At 54.1% G+C, this 22,025-nt stretch overlaps 1 protein-coding gene across 9 annotated transcripts; it reads left to right on the forward strand.

The window, feature by feature from the left end:
* The first annotated feature begins 849 nt into the window (after positions 1-849).
* On the forward strand, positions 850-21,733 carry Arhgef1 (Rho guanine nucleotide exchange factor 1). 9 transcript variants are annotated; one of them, XM_041654853.1, is made up of 32 exons: positions 850-940; positions 5,742-5,792; positions 5,894-5,977; positions 6,289-6,402; positions 9,662-9,760; positions 9,950-9,992; positions 10,207-10,453; positions 10,758-10,787; positions 11,011-11,110; positions 11,244-11,340; positions 11,419-11,454; positions 11,937-12,077; positions 12,561-12,666; positions 13,327-13,338; positions 14,134-14,301; positions 14,605-14,750; positions 16,929-17,075; positions 17,344-17,426; positions 17,589-17,714; positions 17,868-17,982; positions 18,065-18,165; positions 18,424-18,501; positions 18,834-18,909; positions 18,994-19,161; positions 19,807-19,894; positions 19,984-20,070; positions 20,333-20,400; positions 20,480-20,566; positions 20,654-20,755; positions 20,918-21,072; positions 21,145-21,244; positions 21,403-21,733. In XM_041654853.1, the coding sequence occupies exons 2-32, from the start codon at positions 5,763-5,765 to the stop codon at positions 21,411-21,413; spliced, it is 3,045 nt and encodes a 1,014-aa protein (XP_041510787.1). In that variant the 5' UTR covers positions 850-940; positions 5,742-5,762; the 3' UTR covers positions 21,414-21,733. The 9 variants fall into 9 exon arrangements, with proteins under 9 accessions (XP_041510787.1, XP_041510793.1, XP_041510789.1 ...); XM_041654854.1 differs by lacking the exon at positions 850-940 and adding an exon at positions 2,001-2,188; XM_041654859.1 differs by lacking the exon at positions 20,654-20,755.
* Positions 21,734-22,025: the final 292 nt, after the last annotated feature.

Genomic DNA, 22,025 nt, shown 5'->3' on the forward strand with positions numbered 1-22,025 from the left:
ATTATTTCCTGGGGGTCGGACCTAATTCCCTCGTGGGTGCATTTGTCTAGGCAGATCTGTGTTTCTGTCAAGATCCTGGAGATGGTGGAGAGATGCACACTGGTGTGACCCAGTAGCACTAACATGGGAAGAGCAGATGCAGAAAGGCAGTGAAGGGCAGAAGTGAAGCAAACAGGAAACACGGGAAACCCCAGAGACAGGGACACAAAGTTAGAAGGCGAGGCGAGAAGCAGACTCGAGCTGGCTGTCCAGTGAGCACAGCCTAAGGCATAACAACAGTTGGGGAAAGGACAAAGCCTATGGTCTGGGAGGATGAAAGAGACCCAGCGGCAAGAAAAGGACGCACAGTGATAAAAAGGAGCAGAAAGGCTGTAGTGGGGTGAAGAAGCAGAGGCCGGGGAGGAAGATAGCTTCCGGGGAAAGTGCTGGGTCGAGAGTGTGGGGCTCAAAGAGAGTGGAGCTTTGACGTGGTGGCGCACGCCTTTAACTTTAACCTCTACGATCCGGAGGCAGAGACAGGAGGAACTCTGTGGTTTACGGAACGAGTTCAAGGCCAGCCAGGGCTACCCAGTAAGTTCTTGTCACAAACTAAGATGAGAATGAGAAGAGGAAGGGCCAGAGCAGGAGCTGGGCAGCAGCAGGGCAGAAGATAGCAGAGGAGGACAAAGGCGAAGAAGGGGAGCCGGGCGGGGCCGGGTGGGGCCGCACCCGCGGGGAAAGGAGGAGCTGGGCGAGCGAGTGAGAAGGGGAAGGAAGCCGAGGTGCCGGGCGGGCACGGGGCGCCGGCAGGAAGCGGGGAGGGGCGGCGGGCGGGGGCTCCGGAAAAACGCCCCGACTTCCTGCCCGCAGGAGCCAGGAAGCCGGAGCCGGGACGCCGGGCCCGGGATCGCCGAGCCCGACCTCGGGCGCCCCGCTGGTCACCTCCCCGCGCGGACACCAGGTACATCATCCCTGGCCCCGCCCGGCCTCCTCCCCCTCGGCAGCCGGGGGAGAAATAGGGAGGAGCAGGGAGGGGACCCGGCGCCAAGGGCCTCGAAGGTGGGGGGCAGTGAGCCTGCAAGCCTCCCTTCCTCGGGCCTATTTTCTCATCTGTCAAAGAGAGCAAAGAGAAAACCCGGCGTGGTGGCGCTCGCCTGTCATCCCAGAACTTGGGAAACAGAGGCAGGAAGATTGCCCTGAGTTCGAGGCCAGCCTGGGCAACCTAACGTGACCCTGCCTCAGAAAGAAAAACAATACCAAAAAGAGAGAGAAGGGGTGGGGGGCATTTGCCGAGTGCACAGCAGAGAGAGAGATGAAATAGTTTGGGACCCAGATTACCCACTGTTAGCGCAGCTCAGAATGATAACACCCATTTACCAGTTGAGAATCTGAGGTTCGAGGAGTCGGACCTCCTCGTCGTAGAGATCATGGATGCTTAATTAGAGGTACCTAAAATAAACAGTGTCTCTGCGGGCCATTATGAAGCTGAGAGTTACGGATCGTTGAAAACGTCTCAGAAAGCTTTTTTTTTTTCTGGGTTATTAATTATATACTCTGGGAGATGGTTGTAGAGGAGAGAGCCGGAAACATCCGCACTGAACAGATGGGAAGACTGGGTCCTAAAGGGAAGCCATTGCTTTTTGCAGGTTAATCTGTCGGGAGGGAGGAAAGATATACTCAAGCTCATGGGTGTTTTTGTTTTGTTTTGCTTTGCTTCCCAAGTACAGCGGGAGGATTTGACAGGGGTGACAGAGGGAGCGGGTATACAGAGTTGGGAAATTAGCAGGTCCGAAATGGGGAGGTAGACAAGGTGGGAAGACCTCACACCTGAGCAACTTGGAGATCCGAGATTGAGCGTTAACCAGGCGCTGGAACCATCCACCACTCCCGCAAAGGGGGTGGGGCCCGGGAGAGTGACAGGGGCAGTCGAGATACGGAAACGCGGGCCCTCCAAGACGGGCCAGAGTGGCTCTATCGGGCCAGCGTGGCGCCGTGGAGAGATAGAGCGGCCGGCAGGAGGAGTAGAGTTGCAGAGGCCGGAGAGTGGCAGGAGGCGGGCTAGAGCGGCCAGAGGGAGGAGTGGAGCTGGACTCAAAGGTGGCCTCTGGCTCGGCTAGAGCGACTCTGTGGCGCGGGTGGGGGAACCTTGAGCTCAGGCGCGGAGGCTTCGGTTCCGGAGGCTGCAGTCGCTTCTCATCCCATCCGACAGGTGAGATCCGCAGCCTTGGCTGCTATCAAACCTGACCCTGCACGTCTTCCCTGCCGTCCATACTGTCACAATCGCTGTAGTACTGAGCGCCCGTGTAAATTAGCCACGTCCGGTGTAAGATTTAGGGCTCGTGAAGACCGCCACGTTACATAGGTTATAAGATCTTACATACCTTCCAGGTTTCAGGAAGCCTTTCACGGAAACCCGACTTTTAATAAACACGGGCTTCTCCTAGATCAAATCAGGGCCCTACAAAACTCAGCACACACCCCTATCGAGGTCCCATAAACCTTTAAAATCATGTATCTGGTTTCCTGAGGCCCACTCTATCAAATAGATTCTTGGGTCTTATACATTCCAGAGGCCTCGTTTAGGTTTTTCCTAGAGGTTCTTGGAGACCTGAACAATCCAATCGAAAGACTTGGGGACCCTGAGCTCTTAAAACCCAGGCGCCCTTATGTTCTTACTTCTCCAGACCCCCACTGCATAAACCTAAACCTGCCCTTGCCCCCCCCCTCCCAGCCCTAAGTGCAAAGTGCTCCATCTGCCGGACAAAGGAGACTTTGTCAGTTGTCTCATTTTTTCCGGCTTTACCTGTCTCCTAAATTTCAAACCCACCCTCTCCAAGCCCAGGCTTCTGGAGCTGCTGGGTCCATCCCGGGTGACTGCTGAGACCACAGCAGCCCCGTGACTTCCCCAGGCACCATTAGACCTGCTGTGTCTCAGAGCATTGATGCAGATTTTAGCGTCCTAAGGTTGATGTGTTTGTGTTTGGGGGGGGGGGGTGCCTCGAAGCAGTACAGTGTAGCCAGGAGATGGTGGCACACACCTTTAATCCCAGCACTGGGGAGGCGGAGGCAGGTGGATCTCTGTGCATTCGAGACCAGCCTGGTCTACAGAGTGAGTTCCAGGATAGGCTCCAAAGCTACACAGAGAAACCCTGTCTCAGAAAAACAAAACAAAACAAGTTGTATAGTGTGCTAAATGTTTAAAATGTGAAGCCAGACCGCCTGAATCTAAATGCTGACTCTTCCGCTTATAAGAATGCCATGCTTCAATTTCCACCTCTGTAAAATGGCAATAAGAAGAATAGTGAGCCAGATAAATAAAAATAATGCTGGCCTCATTGGGTCAGTGAGATTAAACGCATGAGCACCTGTCGACAGAGCCTGAGCCCTGCGTGGAACCGAGGTGTGTGTGTGTGCCAGCACTGCTGTGTCTGTAACCCACTGAGAAACCTCGGAAGTCAGCTAGTCCATGCTATTGTGATGAGGAACACGGAGATAGCACGTGGTAGCTGTGTGGGAATCAGGTCTAGCAGTGGACGTTTGTTCAAACTGTGTGCCTTCCTTGGCCTCTTTTTTGGGGGAGATGAGTTAATAAAGACTTAAGCATGAGATGGTAAGGGGTCATTTGAAAGACACATGGTGGCACACATCTTTGATCCCAGCACTGGGGAGGCAGAGACAGGCGGGTCTCTGAGTTTAAGGCTTGTTACACAGAGAAACTCTTGTCTCAGAAAAGAAAGGAAGGAAGGGAAAAAGAAAAGAAAAGGAAGGAAGAAAGAGAGAAGATGAGTATAGGTCTAAGAGAAATGGGTTTGGTTGATTTGGTTACTCTGTTTGGTGCTTCTGGAGGTAGAACTAAAGGCTTCTTAGATGCCAAACAAGCATTGTCATTGAGCTGTACACTAAAACCCTCCTTGGCCCTTTGGGATCTCTCAGTTGAAGATATTTACTGCTAAGTGTGGGAGTTCCAGGTCTGTGCTCATTGCTTCTGGCCTAGAAGGTCTGGCTGACGTGGATGGTCTTTGAAGCCATCACAGTTTCTCAGAGGGGTGAGCATAGCATGGGACGCTTGTAGTTGGGGAGGTAATGGAACTGATAGAGCTGGACATGGTGCTTCGTACCTATAATACCAGAAACTGAGAGACCAAGACAGGAGGATGGCCTCAAGTCTGACCAGTCTTCAGAGTGAGATCCCCCGTCTTGAAGGAAAGAAAACAAAACTGAGTTAATACATGCCTGGAATGCCAGGCAGTGGTGGTGCACACTTTTAATCTCAGCACTCTGGAGACAGGCAGGTGGAGCTCTGTGAGTTCAAGGCCAGCCTGGTCTACAGAGCGAGTTCCAGGACAGGCTCCAAAGCTACAGGGGAACCCTGTCTCAGAAATAAATAAATAAATAACCAGTATATGCCTGAACAACTTAAATGCCTGGTGAGTTTAGCTCTCATAATAATTACTAATACTTTGCTATCTTGGTTTGCAAGTTTATTTATTAAACACTCAACAATGTTCAAATCTTGAAATTAGCCAAGCTTTTAACGTGGGCAGATACAGTTTCTGAGAACGGATACAAATGATGCCTGCTTGGGCGAACCCCCAAGGATTACTCCTGGGCGCTCCAGGAAGCATCACTGTTCAGAAACCAGAATCACAGCTATGGCTTATTGAGTGCTAGGGAGGAGGCTCCTGGAAGAGGGAGAAGGGCGGGTCTCAGGCAGCCAGAGTTATAAATAGCTTGGGGTGTGGGGACCCACCCCCCACTCGTCCACCCCACCCCTCTTTCCACAGTTCCTTCCCTGACACCGATCCACACAGCACTAGTCAGACCAGTTAGGGCCTAGAAGATCCTGCTGGAAGGACCCAGGGAGAAGATGGGAAAGACAAACCGAGATGGGGCAGACAAGGGATGGAGAAAGATGAGACACCACAGTGTGGGGCTGGAGCTGGACCGACACCAGCCATGGAAGAACAGCTGTACTGGGATGAGGGAGGAGACATAGGGAGCCAGAGGAGGGGCAGGCAGAAATGGGAAGGAGGGGACAGGTCCGGGAGGAGAGGTGGAGACAGGGACTCCAGGGAGCCACTACCACATTGGATTGAAGGGGAAGGCACCCACCTCCCATCTTTTCTCGGGGACAATAGCTGTGAAAGCTGGGAACCGCTGTGCTCAAAGAGCTCAAGGGCCTTACAGAAAAGGGCTCAGTTTTGTTTTCTTGCGTAGAGGGTGTTGGAGGTTGGGGGTTCACCGTTGTCACTTCCTGTCACAGGAAATGGGGCTGGTGGGTTCAGAGGCAATATCCTGGCTCAGGCCTGCCACAGATCAGAGGATAGCCTCCCCCCCCCCGCCCCGCCCCGCCTTACTTTTCCTACACTCTCCTTAAGGACCTTTACATTAATTTTGCTTGTTTCAAAGTCCTGCCCCTTTAGGGACTAGCCAGCCCCCTTGGTCGCTGGTTCTTCCTTCTTTCGTGACCCAAATTGGTGGCTTTTACCCACAGCCGCCCCGCCCACCCATGGACCCATGGTCTGGGCTCTAGCACCCGCCCCCCCCCCCCAGCTCTCTGCCCTCGGTTTCCCCGCCTCAACTGGCCTGTGAAGGGCTCTTTGTGGCCACACAGAGGCTCCATTGAGCTGAGGCGGCTGGGGGGGGGGGGGGGGGCTGTTTACTCACCTTCCGCACCTGGGCCAGGAATCAGTGAGTAACTGCCCAGCCTCAGGCACTTCCTCCCGCCAGCCCCCTAACCGCTGCTCCTCCTCCTCTCACAGCCCTGTGGAGGAGTCCGGGAGATGGGAGAAGTCGCTGCTGCCGGAGGGGCGGTGAGTGCAGTGCCAGGAGGAGAGCTGATCTAAGGTGAGGGGACTCTGGTGCTCTGTGAGGTGGGGAGCCCTGGGGATTGAAGTCCTGTCTCTCCTTGCAGGCCCCAGGGCCTCCCCGGCCTGGCGTGATGCCCGTCAGTATCATCGGAGCTGAGGATGAAGACTTTGAGAATGAGCTGGAGGCGGTGAGCAGGATAGGGTGGGAAAGTCCTCCATCCTTTGAGGTGTTCACTCTCGCCTGTCATTCTGTCATCTCCCAACTCCTACCCTTACTCCTTTAGCCCCAACTTATCACTAACCCCCCAGTATGACTCCCATCTCTTCTTCCCAGCTACCTGCCCTTACTGTCAGGGTTGTAGCGTAGACATATCCACCCACGCTTCCCAAGATCTTCCCTGTCTTGGAGCCATTGAGAAGTGCCAGGGACTGGGTAGGGCAAGCCAGAGAGGCCTCTTCTTTCCCTGTGGCACTCAGCTCCCTTGTCTCCACCCTCCAGAACTCAGAAGATCAAAACAGCCAGTTCCAGAGCCTGGAGCAGGTAAAGCGACGCCCGGCCCATCTCATGGCCCTCCTGCAGCATGTGGCCCTGCAGTTTGAGCCAGGACCCCTGGTAAGGATGCAGGAAGGAGTATGGGGGACAGAGGAGGAATGAGGTTGAGCAGATTAGACTTTCAGAGAGCTGACTAGACCAGTGAGGATCAGCCAAGAGACTCCGGAAAATCCAGAACACAGCACGAGTTTGAGAAATAGGACCGCAGACAAGATGGAGAAAGTCGGCATGTGATCTGTACCAGGCTTGCAGATGCCCCTGTGAGCCTCAGAAAGCAGTGAACCAAGGCCTAAGTACATACACTAGGAGTCATTGGAACCCAACATCCTGGCAGAAACCATGTTCAGTCCTCTTCCAGGCCTGTAACAGCATCTGCGATTGGTAACCCTGCCGCTTACCCAGGGGGACTCGGAGGGGCACCCAACAAGGCTTTCTCAGCTAGTGTCACTAGTCAGGCATTCAGGATTTGGTGCCATTAGCCAATTCAGACCTGGAGGGCACCACAGACGTTGTTCAGATACCTAGGCAAACCCCATGTGGTTGCTAACCTAGAAACTTCCTGAGCTTAGCCTGACACCTGTGATCCTAGCATGTGGAAAACTGAGGCAGGAGGACTGCCATACGTTCATGATCAACTGAGGCAAGACCTGGCTTCAAATAGAAGAAACTCTCAGGGCTAGGCAGAAGATACTGGGAGATGCAGATATAGAGCCATGTGGTCCAGAAACACCTATAGAGTAGAAAACTTCAGCCCCCTGATTTAGCAAGAAGCTACAGCACTGGTGGGAGTGGGTGGGAGAGGTTAGATCCTTTCCTAAGAAGACTCAGTAGCACCCAGCACAAGCCACTTGCCAGGAGGTGACCCAGGACACTGCACTACATGAAGATATACCTTGACTCCCCCAGAAAACTAAGAGACTAAAAGAAATGAAGGGCTGGGACACCCACAGGTGAAGAGAGAAGGGCGTGCTGGATGTAGCTCAGTTGGTAGAATACATGGCTAGGAGGCACAAAGCCCTGGGTTTGAGCCTCAGCATCACATAACAAACATAGTGACCTGGGCCTGTAACCCCAGCTCTCAACAAGAGAAGGGAGAAGGATCAAGAGTTTAAGGTTGGTCTGGAGAGACAGCACAGGCTGCTCTTCCAGAGGACCTGGGTTCAATTCCCAGCAGTCATGTGGTGGCTCACAACTGTCTACAACTCCAGTTCCAGGGGCTCTGACACCCTCACCCCAATGTACATGAAATAAAATAAATTATTAAAAAAAAAAAAAGTTCAAGGTCATCCTTAGCTACATAGCAAGTCTACTAGGCTACATGAGACCTTGACTCAAGAAAAAAGACATGAACTGCAAGGCTGGGCTAGTTGTCCTGATGCCACGCTTTAGAAAATTGAGAAACTGATGCAATCTTCCCACCTACATCCTTCAGAAAAGCATGCTAACTGCTCTGTTCTACTGATGTGGAAACCGAGGTGACCCAGATGGCTTCTGGCTTTGTGAGCGTTGTCTTTATGCAGCTTCTGCACCCCACCATATTTTGGGGATGGGGATGAGAATAGACATTGATCTGTTGAAACCAATAAATATAAAAAGTTCTGCCTGCACTGGAGTGAGTCCTCAAGCACACGTCACCTGCCAGGCAGCAGCTATGGGAGCCAGGACCGGCAGAGTCCTGCATTTCCAGGGTCGCCCTCCAAGGCTGGCACACAGGCAACCTCACTGCACCTGGTCTGAGCACACAGGAATCGGAACCCACTCTGCACCCAACCAGACTTGCTCACAGTATTTCTAGACAGAGACAAGCTGCCTGCCTTTGAATCCAACTTTGCCATGGGACATTGAGCAGGCCTATATCTTTATTGTTATTAAGTACTTAACCCAGGCCTTAGCCATGCTAGGCAAGTACTCTGCCACTGAGCTATATCCCAACCCTCATTATTTTTGTTTTAACATTTTAATGTATTATGTGATATATGTATATGCTCATGTGGTACATGTATGTGTCATGTGTGGAGGCCAGTGGTCAATGCTGGGTGTCTTTCCTTTCTCTACTTTGTATTCTTTCCGTTTTTTAAATTGTATACTTAATTTTTATTTATTTGTTTGTTTTGCGTTTTGTTGTTATTTTGTTTTTCCAAGACAGGGTTTCTCTGTCCTGGAACTTGGTCAGGCTGACCTCAAACTCACAGAGATCCTCCTGCCTCTACCTTCCAAGGGCTGGGATTAAAGGCATGCGCCACCACCGCCTGGCTTGCTACATTATTGTTTTTTTTAAAAAAAGATTTATTTATTATATATACAACATTCTGCCTCCATGCATGCCCGCATGCCAGAGGAGGGCACCAGATCTCAGATGGTTGTGAGCCACCATGTGGTTGCTGGGAATTGAACTCAGGACCTCTGGAAGAGCAGCCAGTGCTCTTAACCACTGAGCCATCTCTCCAGCCCTTGCTACATTATTTTTAAGACAAGGGTCTCATGATCAGGGAGCTCATCTGACCGAGCCGTGAGCTCCAGGCACAGGCTGCCAGGCTTAGTTTTAATGGGAGCTGGAGCTGCAGACTTGGGTGCTCATGATGCCCATGGTGCCTGTGCTTTCCCTTCCGAACCCTCTTGTAGTCCCTCCTTTGGTTTGCTCAAGCCCAGGCTGGCTTTGAACCCACAGTGGTCCTCCTGCTTCTGTTTCCAGAACATTGGGGTGTGCCGGTGATGCTGGCTTTACCTTGTAGTTTGAGGTGGTTTTCTCTCCTTGTGGTGGTTTATTTTTTGAGACAGAGACCTTGAACTCCTGGTCTTCCTTCCTGAACTCTCCAGGCTGGGATTGCAGGCCTGTGCCAAGACTCTCAGCTTGAACTCCCATTTTCCCACAGCTTTTTAGAGGCAGCAGAGTCTGTAGCCTAGCCTGGCCTCACACTCACTGTGTGCTCAAGGATGACCTTACACTCCCGATCCTCCTGCTTCTACCTGGAAAGTGATAGGATTATAGTCGTGCACCACTGTCCCTGGTTCAGTGTTCCCTGCAAAGTGTGATAGTGATAGTCTCTGATGGGGTAGGTTCTTGAATGTGTATGAAGGGCTCAGAATGGCCTCTGGGTACACCAGATTCTCAGACTAGCTGGCTAGTAAGAATTGCAAAGGAAAAGCGACGCTGTGGAGTTGGCGTTTGGGGTAGAGAAGTTAGGGTGTACTTCACGGGGGGGGGGGGGGTCATGTTTAGACCCCACAGACATCCAGTGGTCAGAAAACCACTTAGGCTCTCCAAAGGGGGCATGTGATTAGTGGGGCCAGGAAAGAGTCACACTCCGTCTGTCCCCAGCTCTGCTGCCTGCATGCGGACATGCTGAGCTCACTGGGCCCCAAAGAAGCCAAGAAGGCCTTCCTCGACTTCTATCACAGCTTCCTGGAGAAGACTGCGGTAAGAGGCACCTTCTGCCACCCATCCCTTACTCCTTTTTAGCTCTGGGGAGTTACAGTGCACCTCCCAGTGTCCACCTGTGGAGGTGACTGCCAACCCTGGCCCTCCCCAGTGTCATCCCTCAGACCCTTCCCACCAAGGCCTCCTGAGGTGTATCTCCTGCCACTCACTCCTGTCTCCTCTGAGCAGGTTCTGCGGGTGCCAGTTCCTCCCAACGTCGCTTTTGAACTTGGTAAGGAGAGGAGGGGTCTGGGGCTAAGGAGGATCTCTGGTAGAGATTTGCCTCCCAGGAGAGTCTTGGGTTGGAAGCCATGATTCCTGCATTTGTTCTTGGTGGTGGCAGCCCAGGGAAACATTGGAATCCGTGGGCGGGTGGGAACACTGATCCAAGGTGGGAGCCAGGCCCCCTTGAACATGAACACCAGCCCTTGCATACATATCTGTAGACCGCACGCGGCCTGACCTCATCTCTGAGGATGTCCAGAGGCGGTTCATGCAAGAAGTGGTGCAGAGCCAGCAGGCAGCCGTGAGCCGCCAGCTGGAGGACTTCCGCTCCAAGCGTCTCATGGGCATGACGCCCTGGGAACAGGAGCTGAGCCTGCTGGAACCATGGATCGGGAAAGACCGCAGCAACTACGAGGCCCGGGAGCGGCACGTCGCAGAGCGGCTACTCTCCCACCTGGAAGAGATGCAGTGAGTGGCCGTGGAGTCCCGCCCCGCCTGCGTCTCCCTCGCTGTCAGCCTTAGTGTTTCTATTCTCGTACCACAAGAATAGCCTAACTCATAGAACTTTGGGGTTCTATTGAACTGGGTCTTGTCCATGGTCACATGTTCCGACCTAGCACTTGTCCTCTGGACTGGACCTTCCAAGCCCTCCTAATCCACTTCCCTTCTTCTCCTCACCCTGTTTATTAAAGAGATAGCAGCCTGGAAGTGTGCCCTGGTGCACAAGGAAGCCAGGCTTCATGGTTTTATTGTAAGTTTCTTCTCTTTGCAGACATACCATCTCTACAGATGAAGAAAAGAGGTGATGGCCCTGGAGAGTGTTGGAAGAGAATGGTGGATGGTCTGGGCTGTGGGGAGCTGTGCTCCCTGGAGCACCACCCTTGCTCCTGGCTTTGGGAGCCACCCCTTTCCTCTAACCACAGGAAGTGGCTAAGGGGTTGTGGGGGACTGTGTCTTTGTCTCTGAGGACTAGTGTGCTCCTGTCTGTCTGTAACTGGGGCCTCACCTCACTGTCTCGCCCTCAGTGCCGCTGTGGTCACTGCCATCAGCCTGTACATGCGCCACCTTGGAGTTCGGACCAAGAGTGGGGACAAGAAGTCAGGGAGGAACTTCTTCCGGAAAAAGGTGCTGAGGTCAAGTCTGGCCCTCTCCTCTTTGAGTTGCCCCTGGGGAAGCCTAGAGACTGAACACCTGGAGTCCTTTTCTGCTTTGTATCATTTTGGAAATGTTAGCCTTCCCTTTCCTTCTCTTCCCACAGGTGATGGGTAATCGGCGGTCAGATGAACCCCCCAAGTCAAAGAAAGGGCTGAGCAGTATCCTAGACCCTGCTCGTTGGAACCGGGGAGAACCACCTGGTAAGAGGGCTAGCCTAAGCCTTGCATGTTCTGTTTGTCCAAGCCATTCCAGCTCACTGTCCCATTCTTTTGTTTCAGCTCCAGATTTTCGACATCTAAAGGTCGAGGTTGATGGTAATGGACTCGTAGCTAGGGTATCCATCGTAGATCTGAGGGAGGAGGTTTGGGCCTGTACCCCTGGGTCTGAGGGAGGAGGGCTGGGTCTGGAACCCTGGGTCTGAGGGAGGAGGGCTGGGGCTGGATCGGTAGGTCTGAGGGAGGAGGTCTGAGGCTGGATCCCTGGGTCTGTGGGAGGAGGGCTGGTGCTGGACCCCTGTGTCTGAGGGAGGAGGGCTGGGGCTGGATCCCTGGGTCTGTAGGAGGAGGGCTGGTGCTGGAACCCTGTGTCTGAGGGAGGAGGCTGGGGCTGGACCTCTGTGTCTGAGGGAGAAGATTGTTTGTAGGGAGTCCCTGAACCTTGAGCAGGAAAGGAGGATCTCCTGTTACTAAGAAGGCTAAGAACACAGTGTCTTGGTTCCCCTGGGGTATGGTAGCAGAAGGAACTTGAAGCCTCTATTTTTTTTTTAATTTCCCCTTCTTCCTTGCTGTCTCCCCAGGTGAGAAGCCAGGCCCTACAGACCGGAAGGGAGGCCTGGGTATGCCTTCCCGGGACAGGACTGTTGGGACTCCTGGGCAGGACAACCCAGGAGTCTCTCTGCACCCTCTGTCTGTGGACAGCTCCGACCACCGGGAACCTGGTGAGCATTTCAGAGTCGGGACAGGAATGGCACCAGCCCCTCAGCCCTCACTCAGATGGAAGCCACTGTCTCCATTAGGAATCTCTCCTTTGTTTGTAGCATCTTTTTCCAGTTCCTGGTCAGGAGTAGTGATTTCCCCCTACCTCAGTTTACCCTTTCCACAGCTTTCTTCTTGGGTTCTGACTTCTGTCCCAGCATGTGTCTCCTCACCCCGAACTAGGTTTCTTGTTTTGTTGTTTTGGGGGTTTTCAGCACTGGGGATTGAAACTTTTCCCTTACTCCTGCTAGGCAAGCCTTCTGCCCCTGAGCCGCAGCCCTAACCCTCACTGGTGGGTCCTAGCCAAGTGCTGTGCCATTGAACCTTATCCCTCCAGGCCCTGCAATCAGACTGTCTCCTGGGAAGGGCTGTCCCAGTGCACAGTCAGGGTAGACCTCGCCACGCATCAGAGGCCTTCCAGCCAGCTGTTTCTCCTCTACCCATAGGTGGGGATACCCCCCAGGAACTGGGGGACATACTCCCACAAGGCCCTACAAGCCTGGAACCCCTGGCAGCCCCAGAGAGCACCGAAGAGAATGCAGAGACAGAGAGGTATCCACCTGTGGTGCTGGGAGGGCCTGGGCAGAGAAGGGGCAGCATAGTGGGACCAGGGCGTGTGCCTGAGATTGCTGCTGCAGTTTGCGCCTGCTGGCCCCTCATCTGCCTATCTCTGGGCCTTCCTTCCATCTTTGCTTTCTCCTCCCTTCTTTTCCCCTTCTCCTTCTCCCTTGTTCTATGTTGCTCTCCCCTTTCTCTTTTTCTTTATTTTCTTTCTCTTTTTCTTTATTTTCTCTTTCTCTTTTTATTTTCTCTTTCTTTTTCTTTATTTTCTCTTTCTCTTTAGCTTCTCTCTCTCTCCCTCTCTCTCATTCTTTCTCTCCTCTTTCTCTTCTCCTTCCCCTTCTCTTGTGGCCTTCCCTCTGGCCAGGTTTTCTTCCCCTCCTCTCCCCCTCCATCTTCTCTCACCTGTTCATTCTCCATCCTCCCCGTCTTCTCAATAAGCTCTGCCTCCCTCATGGCCCTGCTCCTGGTGTCCCTTGCCCCTTTGTGCTCCATGCTGTGTTCTGGGGGCCTTGTCCCCCTCACAGTTGGGGGGCAGGCTCTGCCCCCTGCCCGTCCTTGTGCTGCTGCTTTGGGGACCCCTTGGTGGGGCTAGGGAGTTGGGTTGGGGCACACCTGGTCCACCTCTGACCTTGTGCCCTCTCTCCCCAGAAGGTGGAAGAGGTGGGTGCCTGGGCCCTGGGTGGGGGGAGGACCAGCCCTCCCCCATCTCTCCCAGCCCCTCCCCCTACCCATGGCCACCTCCTCCCCTTCACCCCCTGTGAGGGGAGAGGTGGGTAGGTACGTCACCTTCCCGATTGAGCTAAGTATGGAACTCCTTTCTCCTTGTCCCTCTTCCCCACCTCCACCTTAGGGAAGGGAGGGGGTCAGTCCTGTGGGCCACAGTTGGTTTCCATCCCCTGCCCCATCAAGTTTTATTACCCTTCCTGGCCACTCCCACTCCTGGATACTTCCCCAAGTCCCACGACTTCTGACTCTCTTCTCTCTTCTGTTGCTTGTTTCATCCCTGTCCTGGTCTCCCCTGTCCCTGTCTGTCCTGGTCTCCCCTGCCCCCTGTCTCTGTCCTGGTCTCCCCTGTCCCTGTCTGTCCTGGTCTCCCCTGTCCCTGTCTGTGTCCTGGTCTCCCCTGTCCCTGTCTGTCCTGGTCTCCCCTCTCTGTGTCCTGGTCTGTCCTGTCCCTGTCTGTGTCCTGGTCTCCCCTGTCCCTGTCTGTGTCCTGGTCTCCCCTGTCCATGTCTGTGTCCTGGTCTGTCCTGTCCCTGTCCTGGTCTCCCCTGTCCCTGTCCTGGTCTCCCCTGTCTCTGTCCTGGTCTCCCCTGTCCCTGTCCTGGTCTTACCTGTCCCTGTCTGTGTCCTGGTCTGTCCTGTCCCTGTCCTGGTCTGTCCTGTCCCTGTCCTGGTCTCTTCTTGTTTCTGCCCTGGCCTCTGCCTGACTCTGTCCTTGGCCTCGGGGTCCAGGCTATCAGGGCGTCTGGGGCGCTCAGAGAGCCTGCGGGTGAGTGACCGCCGCCGGCCTTCCCGGGGCAGCCTCGGGGCTAAGGGCCGGGGTGGGGGCCGCTCCCGGAGCGACGTGGACATGGACCCCGGCTCCGCCACGGCCGTGCTTGGCCCTACCCGACGAGCCACGTACGTCACTTCCCCCTCATTAACTGAGGAAGCCTAGGTAGTTGGGAGGCGGTGGGTTGATGGTAGACTCTCAAGGAAGTAGCTAGCCATTGACTTGGGTTGCTGAGGGCCAGTTATGGACAGTACAGGCCACTGAAGGGTTGGGAGGTGGGACACTGCTGTCTAGAGATCTGGGGATTGATTGGTTTGTGTCATGAGTCACCTAGGGGCATCAAATGTCGAGGACACTGAGGGGTTGTAACTAAGGAGCAAGAGCTCCCTGGGGTGCTTAAGGCTGGGGCCTAACAAGGCTTCTGTCCACAGCCCTGAGCCTGGAGATGATGGGGAGCCAGGACGGTCAGGCCTGGAACTGGAACCAGAGGAACCTCCCGGCTGGAGGGAACTTGTGCCCCCAGACACCCTGCTCAGCCTGCCCAAAAGCCAAGTGAAGCGGCAAGAGGTCATCAGCGGTGAGTTCCACCCTGAGTCCTGCAGCAGCAGGGATGCCATGCTGGCTGAGGCAGAGGACAGCTGGATGCACAGCTGCAGAAGAGACGCAGAAAAGCCAGGGCCACTGGCAGAGCCATGCTTCCAAAGACGGTGCAGCAGTGCTGATGTCAGGAGCCAGGCACAACCACTGTCATCCCTGGGGATGGCCTGGGGAGGGTCAGGAGGCCAGCGAGAAAGACAGTCAGAGGTTCAAGGCCAGGGTCCACGAGGTGGCTTAGTGGGTAAAAGGAGCCAGGTCCCATCCACATGATGGGAGAGAGCCATCTCCACAGGTTGTCCTCTGACCTCTACATGGGTGCCATGGTATGTACATGAATATGCATGCGTTTGCACACACATACTGTGTATGTATGTGTAAATGTAATTTTTTTAAATAAGGATATTCACTTCAATCTTAGCCCTTGGGAGGCAGTACCAGGCAGATCTCTGTAAGCTCCAGACTAGATGAGACTACATAGCAAGTTCCAGGACTACATCAAGAGATTCTGTCTCTTAAAACAAAAAAACAAAAAAAAAAAAAAAAAAAAAAGAAAGAAAGAAAGAAAGAAAAAAGGAAAAAGGAGCCAGAAAACAATATGAAGCTATTCCCCCTCTGCTCCTCTTAGGCATTTCGGTTTCAGTTTATTTGTTTCTGGTTTTGTTTCTTTGAGATAGGGATTCTCTGTGTAGCTCTGGCTGTCCTGGAGTTAGCTCTGTAGAGCCTTGAACTCAGAGATCCAGCTGCTTCCTGAATGCTGGATTAAAGGGGTGTGCCACCATGCCCAACCCTTTTCAACTTTTTCATTTGTATTTGACTTAATTTGCTTATTTTTATCTGTATGGGTATTTTGTCTACCTGTGGGTGCCTGGTGTCCCTGGGTCCCCTGGGGCTTTAGTTACAGATGATTGTGAGCAGCCCAGCCGTGTGAGGGCTAGAAGTCTGCAAGAGGAGCCAGTATGCTCAGCTTTTGAGCCATCACTCCAGCCTCTCAGCTAGAGTCTCATATAAACCAGGCTGATTTCCAACTTCCTGTGTAGCAGCTCAGGGTGTCCTTGAACTCCTAATTCTCCTGTCTCAGCCTCCTAAGTGCTGGGATTACAGTTGGGTGCCATCGGGCCTGGCTCTGGCTTTTGTTTTATGAAACAGGGTCTCACCCTGTAGCCCAGGTTGGCTGGCCTGGAACTCAAGATGCTTTTCTCCCAGCCTCCTGAGTAGCTGGGCCTACAGGACTGCACCATTAGGCCTGGCTGTGAGCTCTCAAAGTGTGGTGGCCACAGCCGAGGACTGTGCTGTGTTTCATTTACATTTTGTAGCCACAGTGGAAATAGCAGCATGTGGCTAGTGACACCCCCCCCCCCCATTAGCTTACACAGCTGCCCTTTACCAGGAATAGTGTTCAGGGCAGTGAGATGGGGACGCACGCTGCACTTGGAGCACTTGAGAGCTGGAGGTAGTAGGGCCAGGGTTTCTGGGTAACCCTCAGCTGCAAAGCCAGTGCAAGACCAGACCAGACCTCAGGAAACACACACACACACATACCTTCTGTCTGTCTGTCTCTCACACATATATACACACCACATACACACACTCTCTCTCACACACACTCTCGCTTCTCTTGCACACACTGTCTCTTACACACTTTCTTCTCTTACACTCATACACATACACACTCTGTCTCTCCCAACACACTTCTCTTGCACACACTGTCACACACACACACACACACACACAATCATCATCATCACAGTGCATTTAGTCTTAGCAGACTTGTGTGCCCCTGAAACTCACCCAGTGACTGGTTGGTTGTGGAGGAGTGGGGTTGCCCCTGGACCTGAAGCTACCAACCTGTATTAGAGGAATCACTGTGTGATGCTGTATTCCCAACACCTGGGAGGCTGACGTAGACGGTACTTGAGTTCCAGGCCAGCCGTACCACATGAGAGTCCCTGTCAATAGGTAGATAGCTGTGTGTCTGTATGTGTGTGTAGTCTGTCCTCAGTGGCTACATGAGGCAGTAGTGACTCTATCCAGAGTATTTTCTTACCTCAGCAACTTCTCAGGATCCTTCCGCAACCTCCCCATTCTCCCAGCCTGCCTTCGAACCTTCCCCTACAGTCTGTGTCCTCCCTAGTAATACTTGCTGGTTTTGGGCCCACAGAGCTGCTGGTGACCGAGGCAGCTCATGTGCGCATGCTGCGGGTGCTCCATGACCTCTTCTACCAGCCCATGGCAGACGGGGGCTTCTTCCCTCTGGAGGAACTGCAGAACATCTTCCCCAGCTTGGATGAACTCATTGAGGTGCACTGTGAGTGCCGGCCACAATCCCTCCTGATCCACACCCTCCATCGGCTCCCTCTCCTGGGCCTCCTCCATTGAGTACCTGCCAGACTACTCCTAGGGATCATACACTTCTGACCCCTACAGCACACACCCCAGAGGTGCACACACGCATGTGTCTGCCAGCTCACCAGCCCCAAGAATCAGACACAGACTGCAGCCTGAGCCAGCAGCAGCTCCAGGCAGGTATTTCGGTCTCCTAAGCGTCAACCAAGCACGTCCTGTGTCCCCCACAGCCCTGTTCCTCGATCGCTTGATGAAGCGGAGACAAGAGAGCGGCTACCTCATCGAGGAGATTGGCGATGTGCTGCTGGCCCGGGTGAGGGTGCCCCTGCATGGCCCCAGACACTGCCTCTTAGTGTCCTCCCCACAGCCCCCAGCCATCTGGGCCCCCGGCCTGTCCCACTTTAGCTTCCATGACTATAGAAGACTGTTTTGACAGCCCCCTCTGAGACCTTCCCTTGCCTGAATCTCCCTGCAGTTCGATGGTGCTGAGGGCTCGTGGTTCCAGAAGATCTCCTCCCGCTTCTGCAGTCGCCAGTCATTCGCCTTAGAGCAGCTCAAAGTCAAGCAGCGCAAGGAGCCTCGGTTCTGTGCCTTTGTGCAGGTGAGGTGGGACATGGGCCCCGGGTTTGATCAAGATGCATTGCACAAACATCATGGTATTCTGCATGTGAGGGAGGAGGGCTAGAGCTGAACTCTGGGGTCTCAGGAGAGAAAGGCATGGCCCTGGGCCACCTCAGTGCTGTTCGCTCCCCAGGAAGCTGAGAGCCGCCCTCGGTGCAGACGGCTGCAGTTAAAGGACATGATCCCCACTGAGATGCAGCGGCTGACCAAGTACCCACTGCTGCTGCAGAGCATCGGGCAGAACACAGGTACCCCAGGCCTTCCTCTGACTGTGAACACTGAGCCAGGACATGACACAGTGGGGGTTTACACCTCTGGCCTTGCCTGCAGAAGAGCCTGCGGAACGGGAGAAAGTGGAGCGTGCAGCGGATTGCTGCCGGGAGATTCTGCACCATGTCAACCAAGCCGTTCGTGACATGGAGGATCTGCTGGTGAGCCTGGGCATGGCGAGGGACATGCTTTCAGCTTGTTCAGAGATCAGACATAGCTTTTGCTCCCTTGGCGTCAGTGTCCAAGGGTCATTTATCCCTTAGTCTCTTCCTCTTGGGATTGCTGGGAGACTCATCTGGACCTCAGCTTGTCCCTCGGACGTTGGCCTTGCTTCGTTGCTTACTCACCCACCTTGGATCACTGAGGGCAGTGCCTGTGCCTGGTTTAGCCCCCTGGAACCCTTCCTTTCTCTAATCTAGAGACTCAAGGATTACCAGCGGCGCCTGGACTTGACTCACCTGCGGCAGAGCAGTGACCCCATGCTGAGCGAGTTCAAGGTGAACCCAGTGGCCTTTGCCTCTCCTCAGTTCACCTTGGCCCTGCTGCCCACAGGTTCCTGCATATAGTGCAGCTGAGAATGCACCCAGGGAACCTCTGTCCCCACCTCCTTCCCAGATGTGTGTCCACGGTGACCCGGACTTCACCCCCTGGTCTTTCGCTGTTCTGCCTTCTACCTTGCCCTCCCTTTTCCTGTCTCCTCCTGCCACTTAGCTGACTGTGGTGACCCCTGACATCACTCCCTGGTCTTTGGCTGTTCTGTTTGCTGCCTTCCTCTCCCTTCTGTATCCCCTCCTGCCACTTAACTGACCATGGCTCCTTCCTGCCTTAGAACCTGGACATCACTAAGAAGAAGTTGGTCCATGAAGGTCCACTGACATGGCGGGTAACCAGAGACAAGGCTATAGGTGAGTGCTCCCTCCAGCCAGGAGAAGGAGGGGTGGGGTTGGTGGTCATAGAGGTGAGGTGTGATCCTGGTGCCTCACCCAAAGAGGTCCACGTGCTATTGCTGGACGACCTGCTCCTGCTGCTTCAGCGCCAGGATGAGAAGCTGCTGCTCAAATCACACAGCCGGACGCTCACACCCACGCCTGATGGCAAGACCATGCTGCGGCCTGTGCTCCGGCTCACCTCTGCCATGACCCGAGAGGTGGCCACTGGTAAGCTGGGGCAGGTTGTCTGAGTGGAACGGGCCAGAGACTGAGAAAGGACCACGTGAGGCAGAAATGGGCGGGACTAAGTAAGAGTGGCAAACGTGGTGGCTTGAGTTTGAAATCAACCTACTAAAAATAGAGCTGGGCTTGGTGGTGCCGGCTTTAATCTCAGCATTCAGGAGGCAGAAGAAGGCAGATTTCTGAGTTCAAGGCCAGCCTGGTCTATAGAGTGAGTTCCAGGACAGCCAGGAATACACGGAGAAACCTTGTGTCGGAAAAGGAAGAAAGAAACTAAAAAATAAAAATAGAGGGAACTGCCTACATTTACAGAGAAGCATGGTCTGCCTCATGGAGATTTTTCACAACATTGTCATGTACTTGGGACATAAGGTGGAACCCCGGGCAGAGAGTTTAGCAAGCATTGCTGGTTGTGCTGGTGCCACTGATGGTGGGTGGAGCTGGGGGAGGGGTCTCTGCAGGTCAAGGCTGCCTAAGCACTCCAGCCTGGTGTGATGGGCCATGGAAGACCTCGGTATTAGCAGGACAGTGACTGGGAACTGTATTGCATAAGGAAAAAGTAGTAGACAGTACCCCAAGAGAGGTCCATATGGGACCTCAGCACCAGGCCCTGTCTCTCCCCTCCCTATGCAGATCACAAAGCTTTCTACGTCATTTTTACCTGGGACCAGGAGGCCCAAATATATGAGCTGGTGGCACAGACATCATCAGAGCGCAAGAAGTGAGAGTCCTCAGGGATGGTGTGAAGGTGTATGTCCTGCATGGGGTTCAGGTGTGCTGAATGCCTCTGGTCTTGGCCTGTCTCCCCAGCTGGTGTACTCTTATCACTGAGACTGCCGGATCCCTAAAGGTCCCTGCCCCTGCCTCCCGCCCCAAGCCCCGGCCCAGCCCTAGCAGGTAAGGAGAGCTAGAAAACCAGGGAATGGGAGACCATGTCCCTGTGCATCTACAGAACTTGTGCCCCAGCCTGTCTCTGTGCACGCACATGCATAAGCATGTATACATGTACGTGTGTGCTGACTCCATCATGGCCTCCTCCTGTCTCTAGGCCTCTGTCTCCTATTATTCAGGCCTCCTCCTCCAGCTATTTGTCCCCCGACCCCTGCCACTCCCTGGGGACCGGGATGTAAGGTTGGTCATCTGTCACTTCCCTCCCTAGCACCCGAGAACCTCTGCTCAGCAGCTCGGAGAATGGCATTGGAGGCCGAGAGATGCCTCCAGCTGATGGTAAGTCCAAAGGTCTGGCGGGGGGAGGTCACTGGAAACCAGGCAGAATCTGAGCCTCCCTCTTTGTCTGCCTCCCCAGCCCGGACAGAGCGCATTCTCAGCGATCTCCTGCCCTTCTGCAGACCAGGCCCAGAGGGCCAGCTTGCTGCCACAGCCCTGCAGAAAGGTAGGTAGGCCAGCTCTGCACCCTCCAGGTCCAGGACCTAGCCGAACGGTGCCTCAGTTTGAACTAGAGAAAGGCTCTGTCTTTCAGATTTCTTTGTCCACGAATCAAGAAACTCTGCCCTGCCCACAGCATCCTGGGTGGCCCACATTGATTTTTCTTCTTCAGCTACTCTCCCACCCTGGATGCTGAGTTCAGTTTCTCCAACCTCAGGTCCCCTGCCCCATCCTAACCCTTTTGAATATCTACCTCCATCCCTCAGTTCCCAGCTGACCCTTATCTCCAGTTCTCTGCACACAGCCAGAATCCCAAGCCCTCTGCCTTCATGACCCTGTCCCCCTTTGCCTTGGCCAGTGCTGTCCCTGAAACAGCTCCTGTTGCCTGCCAAGGAAGATGGTGGACTGGGGCCTCCCCAGGATGGGGATGGAGTGCCTGGTGGTGGTCCCCCAGGTCTAGCACAGATTCAGGAGAACTTGCTCAGCCTAGAGGAGATTGTCAAGCAGCTGGAGGTATGCTTGGAACCAGGGGACTTGGGGCAGGCCGCGGAAGGAAAGGCATTCCTCATCTGTGGTCCTCTCCAGGAGTTAGAGGAAGAATTTTGTCGCCTGAGACCCCTCCTGTCTCAGCTTAGCGGAACTTTGTCACCTAGCCTGGCTGTACCTGAGCGCTCTGTTCAGACAAGTGAGTCGGGAACTGGGGCCAGGGCGCTGTTCTGAGGGGCTGGAGGGAGGCAGGATACCCTGTCCTGCTGTCCCATCTGCCTCAGTCCATCCCTCCCTACCACTACTTTCTCAACCCCTTTCCTCCATCTCTCCTTGTCTGCTTCTTGTACCCCTCAGGCCTTTCATGAAGAGAGGATGTGAGGGTCTCCCACCCCCCTCGGCTGCCACAGCGTCTCACACCCCAGAGGCCTTGAGGAGAGGGAGACTGGCCACACTTGATAGGGGACCTGCTGGAGTCCCTGCCTCCCACACTGGCCTCTGCCTTTCTCCCTCCTGCCTTCGCTTCAGGGGCTCAGGGCTTTACCCCCAGAGTACCACCATAATCCCCATTTTCCAGGCCATCTCAGTATTGCCTATGGGGGGGTTACCCCTCCATCCCCCACCCCAAGTGCCTTTGCTCTGTTTTTATACCCTGAATGGAGGTTTATTTTTAATATATATTATCTAAGGAGATGTCTGTGTGTGTGAGAGCGATGGGGCCCCATGTCTGGGTCTGACCCACATCACCTCCGTGACTCTTGGCTCCTTTCCAGCTGCCCATTTATTTATTCACTTGTCTTACATTTTTAATTAGTATATTGTGGGTGGGGCGCACATGGGTGCCAAGTCAGGACAACCTGTTGGTTCTCCGTCCTCCATCTGGTCTCAGGCTTGACAACAAGCACCTGTACCTTAACCATCTTGTCCCCATTCACTTGTAACAGTGACTCCACACATACAATGGATATGAGGTGTGCACC

This window comes from Microtus oregoni, unplaced genomic scaffold (assembly GCF_018167655.1).
Source record: "Microtus oregoni isolate MIOR12 unplaced genomic scaffold, Mior012 000006F_ref0000085, whole genome shotgun sequence".
Classification (NCBI taxonomy): Eukaryota; Metazoa; Chordata; class Mammalia; order Rodentia; family Cricetidae; genus Microtus; species Microtus oregoni.

Bases quoted from the DNA above. Each gene is read 5' to 3' on its own strand.
- Arhgef1 (XM_041654853.1), top strand. From the start codon at position 5,763: ATGGGAGAAGTCGCTGCTGCCGGAGGGGCG. The intron at 17,427-17,588 runs GTGAGGGTGCCC...ATCTCCCTGCAG, and splicing joins GCGATGTGCTGCTGGCCCGG to TTCGATGGTGCTGAGGGCTC. The intron at 20,071-20,332 runs GTAAGGAGAGCT...TTCCCTCCCTAG, and splicing joins CCCCGGCCCAGCCCTAGCAG to CACCCGAGAACCTCTGCTCA.